The 22,410-nt window shown below is 39.5% G+C and overlaps 1 protein-coding gene across 2 annotated transcripts; it reads left to right on the forward strand.

Moving 5' to 3' along the window:
- Positions 1 to 949: 949 nt before the first annotated feature.
- USP8 (ubiquitin specific peptidase 8) lies at positions 950 to 22,083 on the forward strand. 2 transcript variants are annotated; one of them, XM_059481950.1, is made up of 20 exons: positions 950 to 1,052; positions 5,563 to 5,733; positions 6,389 to 6,533; positions 7,035 to 7,120; positions 9,614 to 9,758; positions 10,377 to 10,434; positions 11,163 to 11,307; positions 11,567 to 11,729; positions 12,864 to 13,008; positions 13,193 to 13,386; positions 14,508 to 15,125; positions 16,348 to 16,437; positions 17,069 to 17,149; positions 17,516 to 17,778; positions 18,376 to 18,588; positions 19,024 to 19,234; positions 19,562 to 19,798; positions 20,293 to 20,435; positions 20,803 to 20,935; positions 21,148 to 22,083. In XM_059481950.1, the coding sequence occupies exons 2-20, from the start codon at positions 5,630 to 5,632 to the stop codon at positions 21,331 to 21,333; spliced, it is 3,360 nt and encodes a 1,119-aa protein (XP_059337933.1). In that variant the 5' UTR covers positions 950 to 1,052; positions 5,563 to 5,629; the 3' UTR covers positions 21,334 to 22,083. The 2 variants fall into 2 exon arrangements, with proteins under 2 accessions (XP_059337933.1, XP_059337934.1); XM_059481951.1 differs by lacking the exon at positions 16,348 to 16,437.
- The last annotated feature ends 327 nt before the right edge of the window (positions 22,084 to 22,410 follow it).

A 22,410-nucleotide genomic window follows, 5' to 3' on the forward strand; every position in this document is an offset into this window, starting at 1 on the left:
TTTGGGAAGGCTACATGAAGACAGGCATCTCCATGTTTTCTAAACTTCCCTGTTTAGGCTCCAAGACCTCCCTGTTTTCTAAAGTCACTGATGGAAACTGCTCCAGCTCACAAGACACTTCCGTTGGCAAAACTGAGTACCAGGTTGAAATGTAGTTGTTGAATCCCCTCACCCTCCAACAGTTAGGGGACAGGTCAGGATTGTGGCAGCACAGAGCATCTCCTCCATTTGTGTAAGGTCTCCACGGCAGGACCAGCGTCTCCCCTTTTCCCAGCACGACTGTACCAGCACATCCACACGTACCTGCCATCCCTGAGACACGATGCTTGTAGTAACACAAGGTGCACAGAAAACACTGCCATCAGCAGAAAACTTGGAGTGTCCCCTAGCAATCCAGTTTTCTCTAAACTAAAAATAGGATATTTTTATAAAGCGAGATGTCTCGCATTCCTACACCAGATTACACAGTGCAGTGACAGTTTAACACCCCATACAAACGCTGGCATGTCCTACAGACTGTGACAGCCCCCAGAGCCCGCTCTTCGTGCCCTGGCCACAGTGACAAACGTCCCGCTCCCGAGACGAGGAGCGAGCTGCGGCGGGCAGCAGCCCCTGGAGGCCGGCGGGGCACGGCGGGTAACGGCAGGTAACCCGGAGCGCTCTCCAGGGCCGGCCGTGCTGCTGGGCGAGGTCACCGCGTCTCCCTCCTCTCACACCGCCCCCGGAGCCACCCCAGCTCCGAGGCGGCTCCACGGCGTGTGGGTCTGCGTCCCCCGGCCGCCCCAGCGCTGCTGCCCCCGCGGGGCCCGCAGGACGGCGGCGGGGCCGGCCCGCACCCGCACGGCCCGAGCCGGCCCCGCGGCACGGATAGGGCCGTGACAGTCCCCGCCCCCGCGGGGAGCGGAGGCCGGCAGGAGGGAGGGAAGCGGGGAGGGAGGGACGCCGCCGGGTTCCGCCCTAGCAGCCATGGCCGCGTAGCGTCTCCTCGGCAGCCGCGCTCGGACATGGGCCTGCCCCGGGCCGGCGGGCGGAGGCAGCGAGTCCCCGCGGCGGTGAGTGCGCGGCCGGGGCGGCTCTGGGCCGGCGGGGAGCGAGGCCTGCGGGCAGGGGGACTCCGGCAGTGACGGGAGGGGCGGGCGCCCTTGGAGGATCCCGGGGCCCATCCCCGCCGTGCGGGAGGAGCGGCCCTCGAGGGGCTGCGGAGGGCAGGGAGCCGGTCTGGGCCGCGCGGGGAGGATCGGGCCTGGCCCGGCGGGGAGCCGGCGCTGTGACCTTGGGCAGCCCGCAGCCTCCCAGCCTTACCCGGCCGAGTGAGGAGCGAGCGGGGCCGGCGGAGCCGCGCCGAGCCCGTGAGCGGCCGGAGGAAGATGGCAGGGAAGCGGCGCTTCCCAGAGTGCCGCACTCCTGCGGCCGGCGAGCTGCGGTGTCATGGAGATCGCCACAGCCCGGCCGGGCCGCCGCAGCGCTATTGACCGCCCGCTCGGAAACTTGAAGGAGTTTTCTGCCTCCCTGTCACCTCCCCGGCTTCTTATCACCTCTGCTGTTTGCCTACGCCTTGCAAATGTTCATTTATCTAAATAACAAGTGGAACTGTTTGTGGTTTTACTTAGAATTACTGTCAAACTTCCTGCAGAAAATGCAGTGTATTTAAGAAACTTTATAGTGTGGGATGGTTGTCTGTCAAAGCGTTTTCTCACTGCGTGGACAGAGTCCCTGCGAGGCTTGGCAGTGCGGGCTGGTGCGGGTTCCAGCAGGGTACATGGCCCAGAGAGACCTGTGATGTGTTACTGCCCTGGAAACAGAACAGTGAAAGTTTGGGTACTCTCTGTGAGCATAATGAACTTGCCAGAAGAAGCCCCAATAGTTATAATCATCCTATGCACATTAGGTGACAGGACCAAGGCCTGTAGTATTAACAATACCTGGAAGAGAGCTGAAGGACTCCCAGAACTCAATATGCTGATTGATTGTGTAGTTCAGTCATTGAAAAATTCTCAGTCTCTACACTCAAAATTATAACCTTAAAGAAAACCAACTCTTGTGTACTAAGTGCAGACAGTACAGCTTAATTCTGAGAAAACTGAGTAATTTAATGCTCATGAGAAATCCATTTCTCACTTGCTCAAGTGCTAGAGAGAAAAATAAGTGAATAATACTTTATTACATACCTGAATTGGTGGTGCACATTACTTGTGTCTATTTCTCAATGTGTTAGTGTGTTCATTGCTTGCAGTGTAACTGCTTCTGTGCATTGTTCTTCCTGTAGTCATTCCACTTAAAGCTTACTCACATCCTTAGTAAAACTGGCATGATAATTACATGTTGAAAAACCTGTTACCAACAGGTATGTTTCTCTGTCAGGGTAAAACTATCCATTCTAAGTATGTCAAATGCCTATAATCATACAAGCATGACTTCACTTATATTTTGGGATATTGGCCTTGTTTTCAGCACTCATAGGTATGAAAAAGGAGCCAGAGATAATACTTCTGCTGGGGGTAGAAAAGATCTCAGGTTTTGGGTTTGATCTTAATTTTTAAGATAAAAGTTGACAAACCTGAAATAGGTTGTTGCTTCTTCCTCATAGGGTCGACTAATAGTGGATTCAGTTGTTACAACTTTTTCAGTCCCTTCTATTCATGGTTTTATGATGCAGTTTTCTCTGATGCTGACTAGTTCCAAACTGCATTTGTGCAACTGGATTTTGCTGGATTCCTCCACTGAGACTAGGCCAGTTAGGAATCTGATATCTGCAAAAAAATTATGTTCAAAAACAGATGGCAATATTTATCAATGAAGGAGCTGATTTGGACTTTGAAACTATAGTCTTCCAAAGCTTGCTCAAAAATTAAGGAAATAAACCATGTTCATTTGAGTATGAGGAAAATTAAGGTAATGAACATCTTAAAACTTAGTAGAAGCTTAAGAAATTTTAAGGGTCCTTACAAGCTAAGACTGAGCAGTTGACAATGGTCAGTCTGTAGTAACTAAAATCCACTTGGGGCATTTGTGATGCATAAACCTGAAAATGTTAGTTACAGATCCAAAATTAAAATTCTGCATAGAAAATGTTTTAGAAACTGCAACTGAAACCTCATATCAACTTATCACATATGCTGTGTGTATTTCAATTAAGTATGTGGTTGAGAATTTGATTTTTTAAAAAGTTTAGAAAATGCTATTCCTTATCCGTTCTTTCTCATTTCACTGCAGCATATTGTATGAATTGTGATGTTGTGGGAGGTCAAAGGGTAATACTTCATTCATCAGCTACTGTGGTTAAAAGCTCATGTTTTTAAAAAAGTATAGAAATTTCTTATAATCAGAAAATAAAAGTTCAGCAGCGAACTTGCATGGCAGTTTAAAGACCTGCAGTTATAACTTAGTGACCATAAGAAAATGTGGAAAGACAATTTTTGTTTCAGGCCAAAGCTCAGAGGTGGCTTTTATTTACTAGCTCTGCATTTGTATAGATGATGTTCCAGAAGATCTGCCCTTTTCAAGGTGTGTCAGCAACACTTGAGAATTTACTGACATCATTAAATGGTTCATCTTGCACATAATCTTGAGCTTTTTTTGTTCATATGCACACAGCACTCTAATGCTATGTGCATATCTTATTCAGACTGCGTATTTAGTTACAATATTCTGTCAGAACACAACCAAATGCTGCCACTTAAGATTAAGAAAATACTGGTTACATAACAGAGCAAACATTGAAGATATATTTGGAAAGGACTTAAAAGCTTCAAAGGAAAAGTCTATTTACAGTTCCATGGTGAAAAAAAAAAAAACCAGGTAAAGACATGCTCTGAAGTTAGAATGAGAGAAGCAATACTAAAATCTTCATAAGAGTGAGCCTCTCTTTATGAGGTTGCAAAAAGTATGTCTTTGTTTTAGGCTAAAAGGCTTTTGTACTGGAAAGGTCTTCTTTGAGGCAGGGAATGTCTGTGTTTTGTTTCTACTGCATGCAGTTCTAATGAATTATCTGCCTTGTTTTCAGCTCCTAAGTATCCCCCTGAAAGTTACAATTAGATGAATGACACATCATATACAAAAGACAAGGTTTTAAGATGAGTTAGGTATGGGATATGTTTTTAATTGTATGTATTAAAGATAGTATTTGAGGACTTCAGTACTTACGTTATAGAATTATCTGGAAATAAGTCCACTAAGAGAGGATTTTTAACAAACTTTTCAGTTTTAAAAAGCTAATACCTAGTTATCAAGGAAAATAGCAAGTACAGCATCTGTGTTGAAGCAGTAAGTTATTTTGCTGGATATTGTTTAGTCTGACCTTGGCTTACCAGACCTTAGACCAAAGGCTTGTGTTAACTCAGTGTTTTGTCTGATAACCAGTTCCCAGCCCAACAAGAGTCGGCCTGGCGATACTCTGTGCAGCAATGCTTCAGGGAGTACAGCAGCTCTGAGCCTTGGGAATGATCCCATTCCCACCTTAGCCTCTCATTCTTGGCTGCACATTCCAGCTGCTGCCCTTGCACAAGCTGTGTCGCCTTTCTGCTTCTTCAGCAGGATGAATTGGCCCAAGAAGAGATTGGAGAAGTACCAGACCAGCATGAGAAAGAGGGAGGGAAATTGGGACTACCTCATTGAGTGGCTAATGATCAATTTGGTCAGGTGAAACTTCCCTCTGAGGTCACTGACAGGTTTTTTTTGGTCACACTTGATGCTGATCACATTGAGAGTGCAAGAGAAATGCTCTACCTTCATCTTGTCAAAAGCTATGTGGCTTTTCTCTACTAGGAAATAACTTCCTTGCTGATAGCATTTGAGTGTCTGTCTTCTACTGAGTCCCCCTTCATTCCTTCAGTATTGCTGACATCTGAATGTCTCCCCTCTTCCTTGTGAGGGAGCTCAGTTCCTCCCCTGCCACCCCCAAGGCTAAAATAAAATAGCTCACTGTGTACTAGATGCAAAGAGTTTTGGTAAGACTGTCTGCAGGAGACTTCCTGGACTTCCCTGTCTCAGATAACATGATGTAACAGTCCCTTGTGACCAAATTCTGCTTAACTCTTTCATGTCTGCCTGGAGAGCACTTCCAAATGAAAATGCAGAGTCAATGGCCCCAAGGGGTTGAAGACCTACAGAATGTCCAAGATGTTTCAGTAGACTTTAATGGTAGCAGCCTCCCTGTTCTCAGCTTATCTCTTAGCAAGACTTTAGAAGTCACTTTTCAGGGGGAGTAATGTGTATTTGCAGAGTACAGAGGAGTCAGCTATTTTTTGATAGTATACTTGCTGGCATTTCAGTAGAATAAATTTGCTGGATATGATGATTTTGAACATTCATGAGTCAGCATTTTTTTTTAAATTTTCCTGTTAGCATGGATATTGCTGAACATTCTTGATCAATTACATGAAGTGATTTCAAATAATTCTGTCACTTTGAAATATTAATTTATACTATTAATTGTTCAAACACTCTGCTAGCTCACATAAGGTGAGATGAATTAGGTAATAAACCTACACAGGTAACTATAACTACTGTACTAAAAGGAATTGGAATATAATTTGGCTCTTCCTGCCTTTTTTCCTCCTCCAGAAAAATATTGGTAGAGACTTCTAAGAAGCTGTAACATCCTAGAAGGGACATAAGTAACAATATTAACATGCCTGCTGTGGCATCTGTACCTAAGGAGCTCTACCTCTCTACTTCATTGAAAGATCTCAACAAGAAGACAGAAGTAAAACCTGAAAAGACCAGTACAAAAAGGTATATATGTTATAATTGATTTTGAATTAATACTTAAAATATTTGTGGTTCCAGAACAAATTTGTTGAGGATCTAAATTTCCTTCGTTATTTCTGCTAGATACAAAATCTTCAATAGTCTTATATATGGCTCTCAGCTGTCACATTGGATATGCTTACTGCCTTCAGAAACCACTTGGCATACTGCCAAAACATGACTTGGACAGAGCACAATGCCCGTGAAAATCCACATACTTAGAGGAAAGGCTACATAAATGCAGACCTGTAAAAATGACAAAACCTTTAGCAAGTGTCTGAATGCTTTGCCTCTAGCATTTTTAGACAATCGATGATTTAATTTTGTCTTACTATAACTTCATTTTTCCTAGAAAGAAAGTTATTCTTAGAAGGGGAAAGTACCTTTTCCCATATCTCACTATGGTATTTAATAATGGAAGACTTTAAATAAGGCTGGTAAACAGACTAGCAAAGATAAACATTATTTGGAAGAACATGATTGCAATTCATATTTAATGAAAGCTTGATATTAAGGTGATAAAAGCAAATGCTTAATATATGGGTGAAGTCTGTAAACACTTAAGATGGCATCTTGTAATGAAAAGGTGTTTGAGGACAAGTCAACAATTACGTGCTTTACTCCTCTTCTTTGCTTTCAGTTATGTGCAGAGTGCCCTTAAGATTTTCAAGGCAGCAGAGGAAAGCAGACTGGATGGAGATGAAGAAAAAGCTTACATCCTATACATGAAATATGTGGCTGTTTATAACCTTATTAGAAAGAGACCTGATTTTAAGCAGCAGCAGGTATAAAAGATTTGTCTGATCTCTTCTGCATTGGTCAAAGTATGAGAAGTACAGAGAATTACACTAAAACACATTCAAAGGATCACACTGATATTAAGTAAACTGTCTCACTTATGGTGTTATTTTTTTCTTTCTTGATTTTGAGAAGTCTGATGTTAATTTTTTTTACAGTTTTCTTTTTTATGTATGAACTATACAAATTGTCAGATCTGTGAATATTTTTTCATGGAAAGGTATTCCCATAATTTTTATCAGTCAGACTTCTTTGGTGAAGTTGCCTTGTCTAGTCTTTAGACTAGACAAGTAAGACTTTAGTAAGTCTTAGACTTTAGTCTTTCTTACAAACTCATATTTGAATGGAAAATGTTTTGATTCAAACTAGTTCCTTTTTTAGCATTAATATTATAATATCAGCTCTCCATACATTAGTGACTCTTGACATGCATAGAAGTAAGCATTGTTAAACTGCATATTTATATTATGTGATGCTTGTCATTTTAGGATTATTTTCATTCAATTCTGGGACCTACAAATTTAAAAAAAGCTCTTGATGAAGCTGAAATACTGTCAGACAGCCTTAAACTCAGGTATGTAATATAGTTGATGGCTAAGACATTATTCCTTTTACCTCGAGCCTGTATCTGTGCCAATTGCAGATTTTCATGCTCTTTAGTAGTAAGCAATTGCACTTGAGCAAACCATAGGTACCTGAAACTCTTGAGAGCTTAAATTTATTCCCAAAAGTCTTTTACTAGAGATAATTTTCACTGCCACACACTCCAATAACTTGTCATTTTGTACACTTTCTGCTAATTCCTTGGTTTGTTGACAGTGCCTCCTGGTTTTGTTAATTGACTGATAAAAAGAAACCACAAGGTCTGAAGTACATACACAGGAGAGATGATCAAGAGCAATTTCTTCCTCAACCTTTCAACATAATACATTAATGAACATTCCTAATAATCAGATATGCTAAAAAGTCCCCCTAGTCTGGATGTAGTTTCCACTAAGAAATGCCAGGTTTTGATTCTTTAGCCACTTGCAGATATGTGTGTGGAATGCAGAGTTCTGCCAGTATGTAAATGAGCAGATGCTAATGGCCTTTTGGGTACCTGATTATCAGCTGACAAGTTATATCTTTGTGCCATAAGCCATGAAATTGTGTTAGTAAGAAGTTGTAAGGTAGGGTCTATCTTTCGGTGATATTTAGCACAGTAGTTCTTATTTCCAGCTTTCTCTGCTTCTTGCATCCTTAGCAATGTTCTCACTCTTTTAACTCTCTCTTTCTGCAGCTGGGCACATTTCCCTTCACAAGTGTCTTGTCCCAGCCCCTCCTCCCAAGCATTCTTGTGAAAGTGTATTTTATACCTCCAAAGTGCTAAATCTATAAAGTTAGTTTAGGTGAACTGTGAGTGTAGTTACATGCATGTGAAGACTGACTTCACAAAGATCTCATGACTCTGTGTATGAAACAATCTTTAGATTTTCTTTGTTTAGGTGAGTCTTACAATTAAACACAGCTACAAATTCACTCTTAAGAGTAAACATTGATAGAATCAGAGAAACCCAAAATGTAGAGACTTGTTGTTTAAGTAACTTATGTCTTTTTATGAAAGGAACAGAGTTTTGGAGTTGATGCAGTAACTTCTAACTACTCTGGCAAAATGTGTAAATATTTAAAGGTAACAGAAATGAAACATGACTCCTGTGTAACTACAGAAGTAGTTTCAAGGAAATTATTTGTATAATTTCTTCCCCAGGCAGTAGGCCAGCAAATAGTTTGAATGTTAATTGTTAACTAAAAGTAGAAGTGATGAAACTTGTATAGGGGCAGGAATGCTTGCATGAATGACCTACTACGTGCTTCAGAGGTATAAATAGGAAATTGATGGGTAAATATTTTATACTGAGCAAATTAAACTAAAATCTGAAATATGCTTTAGTGTCAATAACTCCAAGTGGGAATAAAATGCTCAGTTCTAACTTATAATGCCTGTGCCAAATCAAGAAACCTGTTTAAAAATAAAATTGCAGACTTGCTGCCTCCTTCCTCTTAGTGGGCAATTAGTGCAGTAGACTTGGAGGTGGAATTTGAATGATCTAGGTTATTAACATACAGCTGTATTGTCATTGTTATTTTAACCCTCATTATACAACATCTGGTTAAAATGAGCACTTACTAACACAATTCTGAGTTCATGTTTTACTTCTTGCTTCAGTCATCCAAATTGTTAGGTCAAACATTCTCTTTTTGTTTTATGATACTATGATACTTAAACTACTCAGTTATATTAAATATAAGTGAATACTATTGAGCAATGATGTGACTGTACAAACCTCCAGTGGGTGATCTGAAAACTGTAGTTTGGAGATCACTGCCTTACAATACCATGATTGTCCTTCCAGTGGTGAAAGGCTGGGAGGGTAATTTTCAAATCTGAGGCTTTATGAAAAGGACAGTTGTATGCAAGACCTCATTCCCCAAAACTCCTGAGTGAACACAGTTCTTGCATTGGTTTCCCTGTAGGCCCAGTGTTTGAAACAAGCACCAGGCACATCATGGAGTCAGCTTACATTCTGTAGGTGATTACTGTACAAGTAGTTCTGATCCAACTTCCAGAAAACGCAAATTTAGATATCTGAGCTAAATTACTCTTCACTGGCTCCATTGCAAAATGAAATAAAATACCTGTGATCACTGTTGTAATATATTGGAGTTTACCTTAAGTCACCAGTACCTACAGTTGTCTGTGGAAAGTGAAAAACATCCAGAGATACCATAACTAAGCATGACCCCAGGTTTGAAGAAAAAAATAACTTTACAATCAGTGGCTATGTAATAGGACTCAAATCAAGATTTAACAATAAGAAAACCAACCCAAAAGTTGGAGAAATAAGACCACATAGTTAGGAAGAAATATGGAGTTTGTTGGAATACAAAAACTGGCAATACTTTAACTTTTTAAAATTTAAGTAATTCTTTTAAAGATTTTGACTGAAGACTTAGTGATTTTGATAATAATAATCCAAGGTTAGCCAAAACCACAATATTGAAAAAAGGTACTTTTTTCCCCCAATAGATACGAGGAAGCTGAAGTTCGGAAAAAACTTGAAGAGAGGGACAGACAAGAGCTGCAGAAAAAGCAAGAACCAAAAGATGACGGAAAGAGCTCAGCCAAAAACTCCTCAGAAAGTGCTGTGGATTCCAAAGGAAAAAGCCAAAGGGTAAGTGAAGATGTTTACAAACTCCAATTCAATCTGAATGTATAGTTTCAATTTAGTCTCTACTAGTAGCTATTTCCAGTTCAGAATCAAGGTGGGGGTTTTTTGAAGTAATGTACACTCTCCATAACCCTTCTTTGACATTTCTTTGGAATATGTGAAGTCCTAGTAGCCTCCAAGTCTTGTATAAGATAGACTGAGCTTTATGACTAAGTCAAATTCTGTTTTATGCCAGAATTAGCGCAAGAAATCCAAGGTAATGGTGACAAACTGATACTAAGGATAACATGTCTCCATTTTAGGGGAAGGTTGACTTTTTAGCAGTAGTGTGGAAACAATTAACACTTAATTCTCAACAAATACTTTAAGAATTTCTTCTGTTAGATGATGGTGTCCTAGGTTGTGTTACCTTTGTAACTGTTTTCTGTCTAGGCAGGGCAGCAACCTCAGTATCTTTTGAGTACATTTGTGAGCACATCTTCAGATGCAGGTCCCTTGTGCTTTGTTTGTTCCTGTGGCTTAACTGTCTGACAAGTTTCCTTCAGGCTCTGTGAGAGTCATTGTCTGTTGGCCACCTCAGTTCTCAGTATTACATGCTAATTTTTTTTTCCCCTTATACAGATTAATGGTGAGACAAAGCATTCACTGGAAAGAAAAGATCAGTCTGATAGCCTGAGTGGTAAGAGATGCAGTGCTTGCACAAATGTGAAAAAGATGTCTGTATGACTGTGCACTAATCACCTCACAGCTGCAGTCCTTCTCAGGAGTTATTTCACAGTTAAAATATTTTGATTAAATTCTAGTATCCTGCATTTCAGTTATAACAAATCAGTAATTCGTTAAACTCTGTATTAAAGCCTTCATTACTTCTCATAAACTTAGAGATCTGTAGTTAGTTTTTCAACTGTTCAGTAATGGAAGATGAACTAGTCCTGAATTGGTCAGGTTAGAGAGAAAAACAGCTCTACTGCTGATAGGCAAGGATGAAATATGACAGCTTACTCAGTTAAATACAAAATTTTTCCATTCTCCTTACAACCTTCTGCTTTTTGTTCTTGTAATGAGTATATGAAAATGTTCTCTGGAGTTCTTAAGAGGAATATCTGCAGCGTGTAGTTCACAAATGCTTGCCTATGTAGCTTGATTTAAATGAGACCACAGTACATTAAACTTGTTAATCACTGAAATATTCAGTATTGTCTAATCTAACAGGTCAGGTGCTGATAACTACAGCAGTGGGAGTAAAAGGCCCATGCTGTAATGTCTCACCTCCATGACTTTGTGGGACTTCTTAGTTCTGTTTCATCTGTTTGCAGTCTTGATTGCACCAGTCAGATACCATAGCCCTTCATAGCTATCTTCATTTATAATGTGGCTTCTTACATGTAATTGTTTCTCTCTTTCAAGGAGCAGTCACACCTGAGAGACTGTTTGCAATGATGTCAGACAAAAATATTGAATTGCTTATAATGGATGCTCGAAAATCAAAGGATTATCAGGAATCCTGTATTCCAAAATCCATCAGTGTCCCAGAAGAAGCTATCCATCCTGGGTAAGATATGATGTTAAATGAGAGTGAAATATTTAATTTTCTAAAAAAATACATGCTTTTAATCTTGTACACCTAGTGTCAGAATCCCTGCTGTAGATCAGTGGGTGAGATGTATCTGCACAGCTCTGTTCTTGCATGTACTGACTTCAACATAATGTATATTTATTTTATCCAAGCACATAAACATCTATAGATTATATATTGTTGGACAGAATGTTACTTGTACATGAATCTTTAAATGCATGTTAATTCATTTCAGAGATACTGCTTACCTGATTGAAGCTAGACTCCCGGAGGAGTCTAGGGATGCATGGAAGAGGAGAGGACAGTTCCAATATGTTATACTGCTAGACTGGTTTAGTTCTGCTGAAGACTTAAAGCTGGGAACAACTCTACAGAGCCTGAAAGATGCACTTTTTAAGGTTGGCAAATTTCATCTTTTAATTCATTAATTAATTCATCTTAGTAAATAAGGCCTTGAAGCACTTATATTTGACACTTGGTTGAGTTTTCAAAGCCCGCTTGTTTTGATAGCAGAAGTGTAGTTTGAAGTTTCATACTGTACTCTAGTAGATGACAGTATAATTTATTAAACAGGTAAACAGCAGAATGATTCAACTCACTTCCTCAACAAGCAGCTCATCAACTTACAGTTCTTTGGGAAAATACTTTTAGTCCTGTTTCCCAGGAACAGTCACCTTCTCTCCCATATTAGCAACAGTAATTCCTTATCCCTGGAAACTGGTTGGCCACCTACATTGCAGTCCTATCAGCCAGGTACTTCCCACAGTGGAGGGGCTGCAATGAAGGAGGCTCCAGAAATATTTTCAGCAAAGTTCACTTTTCTGCATTTTTGAATATGACTTTTAGGTAAACATTAATTTAAATTTGAGTTTCATCAGTGCAGGAAGCTTATAGACTCCACAGTGAGCAGACGCCCAACATTCGAGTCAAATTCTCTGTGGCTGTGTTGTCCCTCCTCTGTACAGTGGTGGCTCTTATGAAAGACTGCAAATCTTTCTGTTACCTTGACATTCAGCACTGGGGTTCAGAGATAGTTCAGCAATTCTCCTTCTTAATTGCTTTAGAGACTGTTCTCTAGACTGTCTTGTTCATGTACTAGTACTGAACAAGTACTGAGGACAGCAGGAGGAGGGCAGTCTGAACCCTGAACTCTCAAGGGGTTTCAGAAAGTCAATGTTATGCTTTCTAAATCACTAATCCCTCAGCAAACATACCAGATAAGAAACTGAAGCAAATACTGTAATAAAAATACTTTTCTGCATGGAGGATTGTTATGTGAAGTAGCAGTAAGTGGTTCTTTCTCTACTGGAAATACTCACACCCTGTTGTAGGCAGAGCCAGGAACCCAACTGTGCTGGGCATTCTCCAAACACAGAGAGGATCCCTATTTTTGCAACCACTAATTCTTGTTTAAAAATATCAAAAAACAATCTCTCAATGTCTAGGCACAGGAATTTAAACAACACTATTAAGCTGTAAAAGTTTACTTTCTATTTTTAAATCAATTAACTTTAAACTTTTTTTCCATGCAGTGGGAAAGCAAAACCATCCTGCAGAATGAACCTTTAATTCTAGAGGGAGGTTATGAAAACTGGCTCCTTTGTTTTCCCCAGTACACAACAAATGCTAAAGTAACTCCACCCCAGCATGGCAGGACTGAAGCAGTGACTGTTTCTTGTAAGTACAAAGGATAACACTCCAGCAAGCATTTGTACTTACTGGATGAGTCTTTCATTCATTCAGGTGTTTTTAGGAAAGTCTTGTTATGGCTAAAAGCTAAATTTTGGATTGGAATGGAGGGTTTATTTTGCTTTTGTTTTGAGAATTCTCTTATGGTTCCCTCCTGTCTCCCCTCCTGCAGTGGATTTTACATATCCATCTCTGGAAGAGCCAGCTCCTGTGCTACCCATTGTTGCTGAAAATGAAGAAATGGGAGATAGTTTGGAAGAGAGACTAAAATCACTTAACAGACCAAACATACAAGATGCTGCTGTTCCAAAATCTGACAGTTCTTTTGTAGTTAATCCCATGTCAGTTACAAGAAGTATCCCTGAGGTAAGCTTTTTTACCTGTTCCTTTTTTTCAGTTAGTATATGGTTAATGTGGTAGAGACCCACCACACCCAGAACTCGAAATCCACAAGTAAACATACCCAATACATTTGTTTAAGCCTTGTACATGAGTATATTGGTACAGAGACTCTTGGTGGTCTGTGAAGCTGTGGTAACTGATCTACAGAATTATATGAAACTAAATACACTCAACAGAATAGCAGAACTTTCATAAATGTTTTTACATGAGCATGTGAGAAATTCAAGGCCAGCAACTGATCACTAATTCAGAAAGTTTATAAGTAACCTTTCTACTTAAAGCAACATAGGATGAAATACAGAGAGGACAAGCCATGGTTTACCTTAGCTGTTGCCCAGGTCTGATTTCCAGCCACTGCATCTTCATTCAAATAATAAAACATTTAGGTGTTTTGTCACTCTGGGCCCAGTAGTGAAAGTATAGGAATTTGTTTCTTCCTTTCATGTGAATAAGACTTTATAAAAACACCTTTGCAGAATTCTTACACTAAAATAGTACTTACCTTAGTAGACATGGCTAAAAGCTCTTCATTTTCTAGATGCAGCCTTTAATATAGATCTCATTTAAGAGACTCTATACTGTAAAATTTAGAGATCTTAGTTCTGTTTGTCCCTGAACCAGATGAGCTTTTATTTCTTCAGAGCACTCACTCCAGCCTCAAAAACAACAACAGTTGAGCATAAGCCATTCTTAAATACCCCTTCCCATCAAGCAGATCTGCCTTAAACATGTGCTTTGTCACATGATTGAGAGGGCCAAGCCCAAATTAGGCTGCCTGATTGCCCCAAAATGTTTACCTTTGAAAGCTCAAAAATAGAGGGTTGTGGTAATCAGTACATAATGCTGTCCTTATGGTTCTTCAGGGCTTGTTTATTAGTTCACACCTGGAATGAATACCTAATTTTACTAACAAGCAGTTTGAATGAGAAGATTTAATAAAATTGAAAGATATCTCTCTCTGGCAGAAGTCAACTTGATATAATCTTTATTCTCTTACAAATCTCACTTAGGAAGAGCTTAGCAAAGAGAGTAGAGGTAGCTGTAGTGAATTGTTCTGCACTCTGTGTTCTGCACCTGTGTTACAGGTGGATCGTTCTAAAAAGCCTTCACTAAAAATCCTCGGTGATAACAGAGCAAAACCTGCAAGTACAATCAGTGACAGCCAGTCTGGTGAGAGTGGAAGAATAGTTCCCGACCGCTCCACAAAGCCTGTGCATGATGGAAGGAGCACTCTGACAGAAGAAGAAAAAAGTCGGGTCCATGCAGAAACTGCTGCTCTGTTAGAGAAAAACAGACGGGAAAAGGAACTGCGGGAGAGGCAGCAGCAGGAACAGAGAGAGAGGCTCAGGAGAGAAAAAGAAGAACAAGAACGAAAGGAAAAAGAACAAAAACAAAAGGCAAAAGAGGAACAGAAGGAGAAGGAACACAAAGAAAAGCTACAGCAATCAAAAGAGGACAGAGAGCAGAAGGAGAGGGATGAAGAAATAAAAAGAGAGCAGGAGGAAAAGGAACAAGAAAGAGCACACAGAGAAGCAGTAGAAGCAAAAAAGCAAAATAAAAATGAACCAGAAAACATTGGTGCAAAAAGGATTGAGATTGACAAAATATCCATGGAAGAAAGAGAAAAGGGAACTCGAACACCAGAAACACAGAAACGGGCACTGGGTGATGCATCTCAGACCTTTGTGACTGTTCCAGGCAAGGTTAGTGAAAAGAAAATCATCATCACATGTTGAAGTAGTTATGCACTTAAATCATTCTGAATAGTCCAGTTTTAATCTAGCAATTTGAAATACGTAATTGGATGTGTACTTAGACCACATTTTACATAAAAGTAGAGGACAGAGTTAAAACCAAGACACAAATAGATTTTTTTTCCCCAAGACAAGCTTGTTTCTTTCTTGTAGGAGGGCAGCATGTAATCCCCACGGGATAACAAAACTTCCCACTCACATGTAGCTAGAAGAGATGATGGTTCATAGACTGCAACCCTCTGTTTCAAAAATAGAAGCCTGGTGGTATTTAATCTCTTGTGCCAGCTTGGTCCTGTATGTGATGTTAAGGACACAATGGTGTCATAAGGAACTCTTTAGTGCCCCCAGCTGTAGAAACACTGACAGAACAGGATTTCGTTACCTGGCACAGGAAGCAAAGCAACATCCTCATCTAGGATTTTTGCTGAAAACAGTCCGGTTCCAAACCTTGGGGGGAAGGGAGGAGAGTCACAATTCTTTCTTTCCTCATTCTTGAAAAAAACTGCAAAATTTCTCAATGCACAAATCAACTGATCATAGAACAGGAGCCACTTGCAAGTTAACAATGGAAAAGATGTCTTTACAACCACTTCTCAAGAAGCTGAATTAGGATATTTTTCTCTGCTTTTGTGATTGCAGTTGTGATTTGATCATATTCTGATGTTTGTTTAATCCAGATGCACAAAAAAGCAAAAATAAATCTTCCTGTGCAAATTTAGCACAGTCATTCATGAGCTTTTGACTGACAGAGAAACGTCACATAATCCCAAAATGATGGCCTATGATCAACCAAATTCATGTTGGCTTCACAGTTTGCCTTTTCTATGGAGCGGTTTGATAAGTGAGGAGTGAAAGGGAAAAATGCCTGAAGTTTAACAACAAATTATAAACCCCACAACTTTTAGGGTGGGAAGTAGCATGGGTGGAATTTCTGCATTTTATTTCTGAGCTGTTGAAACTACAGAACAAACTGTAATGCAACATTCAGTTTCAAAAACTATTCCAGTGAATTGCCTAGAGTATGCAGAAGGAATAAAAATCACCTGCTTTAACCACTTTGTTGTGGTACATGCATTTAACAACCAAAAAAGAAAGAGTAATTCTGCTTTATCAGCATTCTTTACTGACATGCCAGATGAAAACTGAAGCCTTCTTTCAAAATCTTTTGCAGCAAATGGGGGTTAAAGGACAACCAGACAGTGAAGCTCAAAAGCCAGGACCCCTTAGAGAGGATTCTGAACAAGATACTGAAAGACTTAAAGTAAATACAAATGTATTGTATGTAGTCAAAATAATTAAGCACAGATGCTTTATGATTATTGTGTTAAACTCCATTTCATTTCATTTCAATGACTTTTTAAAGTCACCATCTTAAGACTATGCCATGTTCACAGTGTTCATTTGCTTTTTTGCACTTGTCATATTTGAATGAAAAATACTTGAAACTTCCATTAGAAGTCTTGATGTGTTTCTGGTGGCACTAACAAACATTCTCCATGCATTCATCATCTCATGCACACACCTTCAGGTGCTACTTTAAGAGAGAAAAAAGCTCAGCCTTATGAATTTAACAGAAGCATATACTCCTACTGTTTCCTGATTCTTCAGGGAAAAAATTGAGTTTTGTGACTTTCATGAGACTAAATGGTTGGTTTGTTTCTTGTTTTTTTGGAATGTGTCAGCAAATGTTTTGTTTAGGTTCCTGTGTTTTTTGTTTAGATTGAGCAATAGAAAATACTAAATTACCATTACAATACATTTTATTTCTATCTGTAATCAAGGATTTATTGTACTGTTTGCACTGAATCATGTAGCTCCATAGAGAAGTCACAGGCAGCTCGTTGCTGTGCATAGGGAACTGTACATACCTTACTTTTCTCTTTGTTTATTAGTCCCAGCGGGAGCCATTAATGAGAGCACGAAGTGAGGAAATGGGAAGGATAGTCCCAGGGCTGCCTGCAGGTTGGGTAAAGGTAACTCCTTCTGAAATGAAAATCAAACTGTTCTGTGTCGTTTTGTCCTGTATTTCAGTTGTGTCTTACTTCTAAGTTAGATCTTGTTTCATTTTTTTTTACTCCCCTTTAACTTCCACACATTTACTTTCTGAATTTTAATATTATTTGTAATGAAACTAGGACAGTTCATCTGCTGTTCCTGGTTTTTGCTGTTTAATAGGCATTTTGGTGAAAATTCCCCTTCTACTAAATTTAATCCATTGAATGTTGAGGCCAGTCACAACTTAATATCCCAATGTCTGAAAACCTCGTGCTGTTGTTAATAGGTAAGTTAATGATGGATTTTCTCTTGAGTTTGAAACTATTTGTTTTTTTTCCCCCAAGTTCCTGGATGACATCACTGGAACCTATCGTTACTATCACTCTCCAACCAACACTGTTCAGATGTACCCACCAGAAATGGCTCCTGCAGCCACTCCTCCATCCACCCCTCCCACGCGCAAAGCCAAGGCGAAGGTGGCAGCTGAGCGGGAGAGGGAACACTCCAAGCTCAAGCGCTCCTACTCGTCCCCAGATATCACCCAGGCCATACAGGAGGAAGACAAGAAAAGAATTCCTGTCACTCCTGCAGTCAATCGTGACAATAAGTATGTTTGTTTGATAACTTAGATCACAGCTCAGGCAGTATGACAGCACAAAGGACTTTCTTTGTGTTTAACCAGCTGAAATTCCTTACTGTTTTCTAAGTGGGTTTGAAAGGATGCATGAGTAATAGACTGAAATTTCATTGCTAGAAGTTCAATGTATAGAGCAGTTCTCTCATCATAGTTATGTATTAGCAGGAATTTCAGAGGTTACAGTCTATTAATTGGATGACAGTTGCTTTTTAAGTTCTGTTATTTGTGTTATCATACTAAAAGTCTGTCTTCTGACAGTTTGTGAAATGCAAGTTTTCACATTTTAGACTGTATTAAACAGCTAATTCTTCATCTGAATTAAAGAAATAAAGGAAGAAAATATATCAGTCTCACAGCTGATGGTGCCTAAAACTCAGCCTCATTATAAGCCAGTGTATATGGACTACTCACTGTTGCACTGGCTGGTTTTGAGTGCCCTAAATGATGGTGTTTGGTGCCAGGATGGTCCAATCCCTGTGGGTGGTGGGGTGAGGTGTGCTGTCTGTTGGTTTATGTGAACAACTTTATCAAGTCTGAAACTCCTAAAAAATAATTTTTTGCTTATAGACCTGCGTGTTACACTAAAGCAGAAATTTCCAGGCTCTCTGCATCGCAGATTCGCAATCTCAATCCCGTGTTTGGGGGATCGGGACCAGCTCTGACAGGACTTCGTAATCTAGGGAACACTTGCTACATGAATTCCATATTGCAGTGTCTGTGCAATGCACCTCACCTGGCTGAGTATTTCAACAGAAACTTGTATCAAGCTGATATTAACAGGTAACAATCTCTCACCTGCCTTTATACTTGCCAATTCAAGAAGATCAGAGGCTGTTTGTTTTTTTATGTAGGAGGCAAATGGTAACTTTTGGACACCTTGACATTTTCAAAATTCATTTGTGTCACTAAACAGGTTTTACTGGACTATGATAATTAAATTATGGTCACCACATTCATAAAATACATGTGTCCTAGAGTCTTTTAAAACCAAACTGAATATTTAAATAGTTCACAAAACATACTGTACCTTCCATCTGGAATATGGTACCAAATTACAGGGCTGACATAGATGAAAATTTAACTCAGTCTAATAGCCAGTTTTCCTTAGTCTAAAGAAATATTTTAAAATTGGGATCATGTTTTGAATTAAAAACATTCATATTAAAACCCAGTTATTTGAACGGCTCAGATTTTTTTTTGTTTCTTATTTTATAGGTCAAATTTCCTGGGGCATAAAGGTGAAGTGGCTGAAGAGTTTGGTGTAATAATGAAAGCTTTATGGGCAGGACAGTATAAATATATCAGTCCAAAGGACTTCAAAATTACAATTGGGAAAATTAATGACCAATTTGCAGGATATAGCCAACAGGACTCCCAAGAATTGCTTCTCTTTCTAATGGATGGCTTGCATGAGGACCTAAATAAAGTAAGCAGTACACTTAAAACAAATTATATATCTGTCAGAAGATTAAGAGAAATTTTTAAAATACTTTCCTATTCCATAAGATTATGGTACTTCAACCTTGTATAGAAAGAAATGTGATTATTCAGAATTAAAGTAGGAATTCTGAAGTAGTAGGAATAAGGTGGTGGAGTGAGTCATAGAAGAAGCCTCACTAGACAAGAACTGGATGGCAGCACTGACATGTTTAAGTATTCTTGTGAATAATCAATCATATGCTTGCCTGTGTGAGATTTCTTACTTACATATATGTTAATATATTGCTGTGGTATTTAAACTTCTGCTATCCAGGCTGACAACAGGAAAAGATACAAGGAAGAAAATAATGATCACCTGGATGACTCAAGTGCAGCAGAAATAGCCTGGCACAAACACAAGCAGCTCAACGAGTCCATCATTGTGGCGCTGTTCCAAGGGCAGTTCAAATCCACCGTGCAGTGTCTGACGTGTCACAAGAGGTCCCGAACCTTCGAGGCTTTCATGTATCTGTCATTGCCACTTGCATCCTCCAGCAAATGCACTCTGCAGGTATGGGCAACTGGAGAGAAACTGCTCCTGTAGTGCAAACTGCCACTTGATTGTGATGCTGCTGCTGCTCACCCTCTGCTTGAAGGGGTTGGTCAGCATTCTGCTTAATTTGCATTGACCTGAAACGTGAACAGAACCGAATCTGCACTTTTTTTCAATTCTTCTAAAGTTTAAAGAAATAGGTCATCCCTTAAGTTTTAAGTTAGAAGCAGGATGGAAATACTGAAGCTGCAATAGCAGCATGTATATTACTTGCTTTGGTAGGTCACAGTGTAAGTATTCTGTGGTTTTAAACAAAATATTGTCTACATTTTGAAGGACACTAATTAATATCTGCAGTAAAACTTGCTTCCACACATAGATTTAAGTCACTTTTCCTCAGTGAAATGTAGGATGCAGATAACCAATGCAGGTTAACAACCAAATGGGAAACAAGCATTTTTGTTATACTTGCAAAAACACCTACCATTCACAGTCTCTGTATTTTGTTTTAGGAATGCCTTAGATTGTTCTCCAAAGAAGAAAAGCTCACTGATAACAATAGATTTTACTGTAGCCATTGCAAAACTCGAAGGGATTCTTTGAAAAAAATAGAAATTTGGAAATTACCACCTGTGCTTCTTGTGCACTTGAAACGGTAAGGAAATGGTGATTGGTGGATATTACTTGGGATTAAAAGACCAGGCTTTGATGGAACTGGATTGTTCCATGGCAGTGGCTGAGCATTTTACCTTAGAGAAGGTCACAGATACATTACCAGTTGTAATGTTGCAAGAATTTGAATTTCATCTGGTGCTTCTTTTATAAGGCTGTAACTACCAAGGCACTTTCACAAGTGATCTCTTGTTATTTTTGCTAAGAGACACATGAGCAAATGTTAACAGAACTGGGGGCTTAAGTTGAGATCACATCCTGGTTAAAAACAGGGAAAACAAACATGCTTAATACAGTGGAATAGCTTGTGAACAGCCTGTAGCTTTTCATGGTGCTTTTTAATTCTCTAGATTTTCCTATGATGGAAGATGGAAACAAAAGCTTCAAACTTCAGTAGATTTTCCACTGGAAACTCTTGACCTCTCTCAGTATGTTATTGGTCCAAAGACTTCCTTGAAGAGATACAATCTGTTCTCAGTATCGGTGAGTAACCAGTCACATTTCAAACTCCAGCTGCACTTTATCCCAGGACTCAGGGTGGCCTGTGTGATTCAGCCAGGCTGCATTGTAGTTACAGATTAAGTTGCATTCTGAAAAAGAACAATTTAGTAAAAGTTTCACATTCTAGATTATTTCCCTAAGCAGGGAAAAAATGGCAGCTTTGAAGGCCACTAACCCTTGCCTTACATTCACAGAATCATTACGGTGGGCTGGACGGGGGGCACTACACAGCCTACTGCAAAAACGCTTCAAAACAGCGCTGGTTTAAGTTTGATGACCACGAAGTGTCCGAGATCTCGGCGTCCTCGGTGAAGTCCTCAGCTGCTTACATTCTCTTTTATACTTCCTATGAACAGCGAGCAGTAGACATGTCCACGTAAAGGGATGTGGCTTAAGGAAACTGGTTTTCTTTCTTCAAGAGCAAAGTAGGCCTGGGAATGCACACAAATATGCAGAAGTGCAGCAGACACAGTCACTGGAGTGGGAGGAGCAGGGTGTCTGCCAGCAGGGCTCGCTGGGGCCGTGGCAGTGCTTCAGAGTCAGACTGATGGGCAATGCTTGTGGTCATACTGCCATCTGTGGAACCATTTACAAGCATACTTGCATTACTGTTTATTTAAAAAAGAACTATATTTTTAGTCTGCTCCAAGATTAAATTCTAGCTTAGTCATCTGAAATCTATTAACAAGTAGTTTAAAATGTCTTAAAATCCCAAGGCATATCTTGGTTTATTTTTTTCTTTCACTGTTAATGGCCTTTTCACATTTCTAACCTTAAGCTTGACTCTACTGTGAATACTCTAGAACGATGTAAACAGTTAGGAATGTAAATGTACATATTGATTGCATACTTGCACATCAGAATTATGTATATAATAAAATGTTGTCCTTTTTGTGAGAATCTCTAAAACTCAGAGGATTGCATTTATTTGCCAGCTCTAAGTAATTGCAACACTACTTAAAAAAGCAGAGCTGTATTATTTTTTCTGTTAGCTTTTGTCAATATTTGTGCACTTCAGAGTTATTCTAAACAATATTTTCCTTTTTAATTTTTTAATATAAATTTTCATGTACACATGCATTAAAAACCTTAATGAAGAAATTATTTAAAAATATATCCTGTTAAATGTATGTTTGGGTTTGGTTTTTCATTCTCAGCTGTTATGTAATGATCAAGATTGTACATAATAACAATCTGACTCATACTCACACAGTTTAAAGGTTCTCCAGATAAAAATACTGTTTTGCATAGAGCTGATTAGTTTAAAAACTTCTTTTAGTTGCATCTTACATATTTCTCTGCTATGGATTAGGGTTAGTTTTCCTTTTCTGATAAGGTTGGCATTCAAAAGTCTTACATTCTGAGCTTTTACCTGTCTGTGTCTGTCTTGCTGGTGGAATTAAGACCAATACTGATTGTTTTCCAGAAGCTTGCAAGCTGCAAACAAGTTTGAAGTG

The sequence above is a fragment of the Ammospiza nelsoni genome, chromosome 14 (assembly GCF_027579445.1).
Source record: "Ammospiza nelsoni isolate bAmmNel1 chromosome 14, bAmmNel1.pri, whole genome shotgun sequence".
Lineage (NCBI taxonomy): Eukaryota > Metazoa > Chordata > Aves > Passeriformes > Passerellidae > Ammospiza > Ammospiza nelsoni.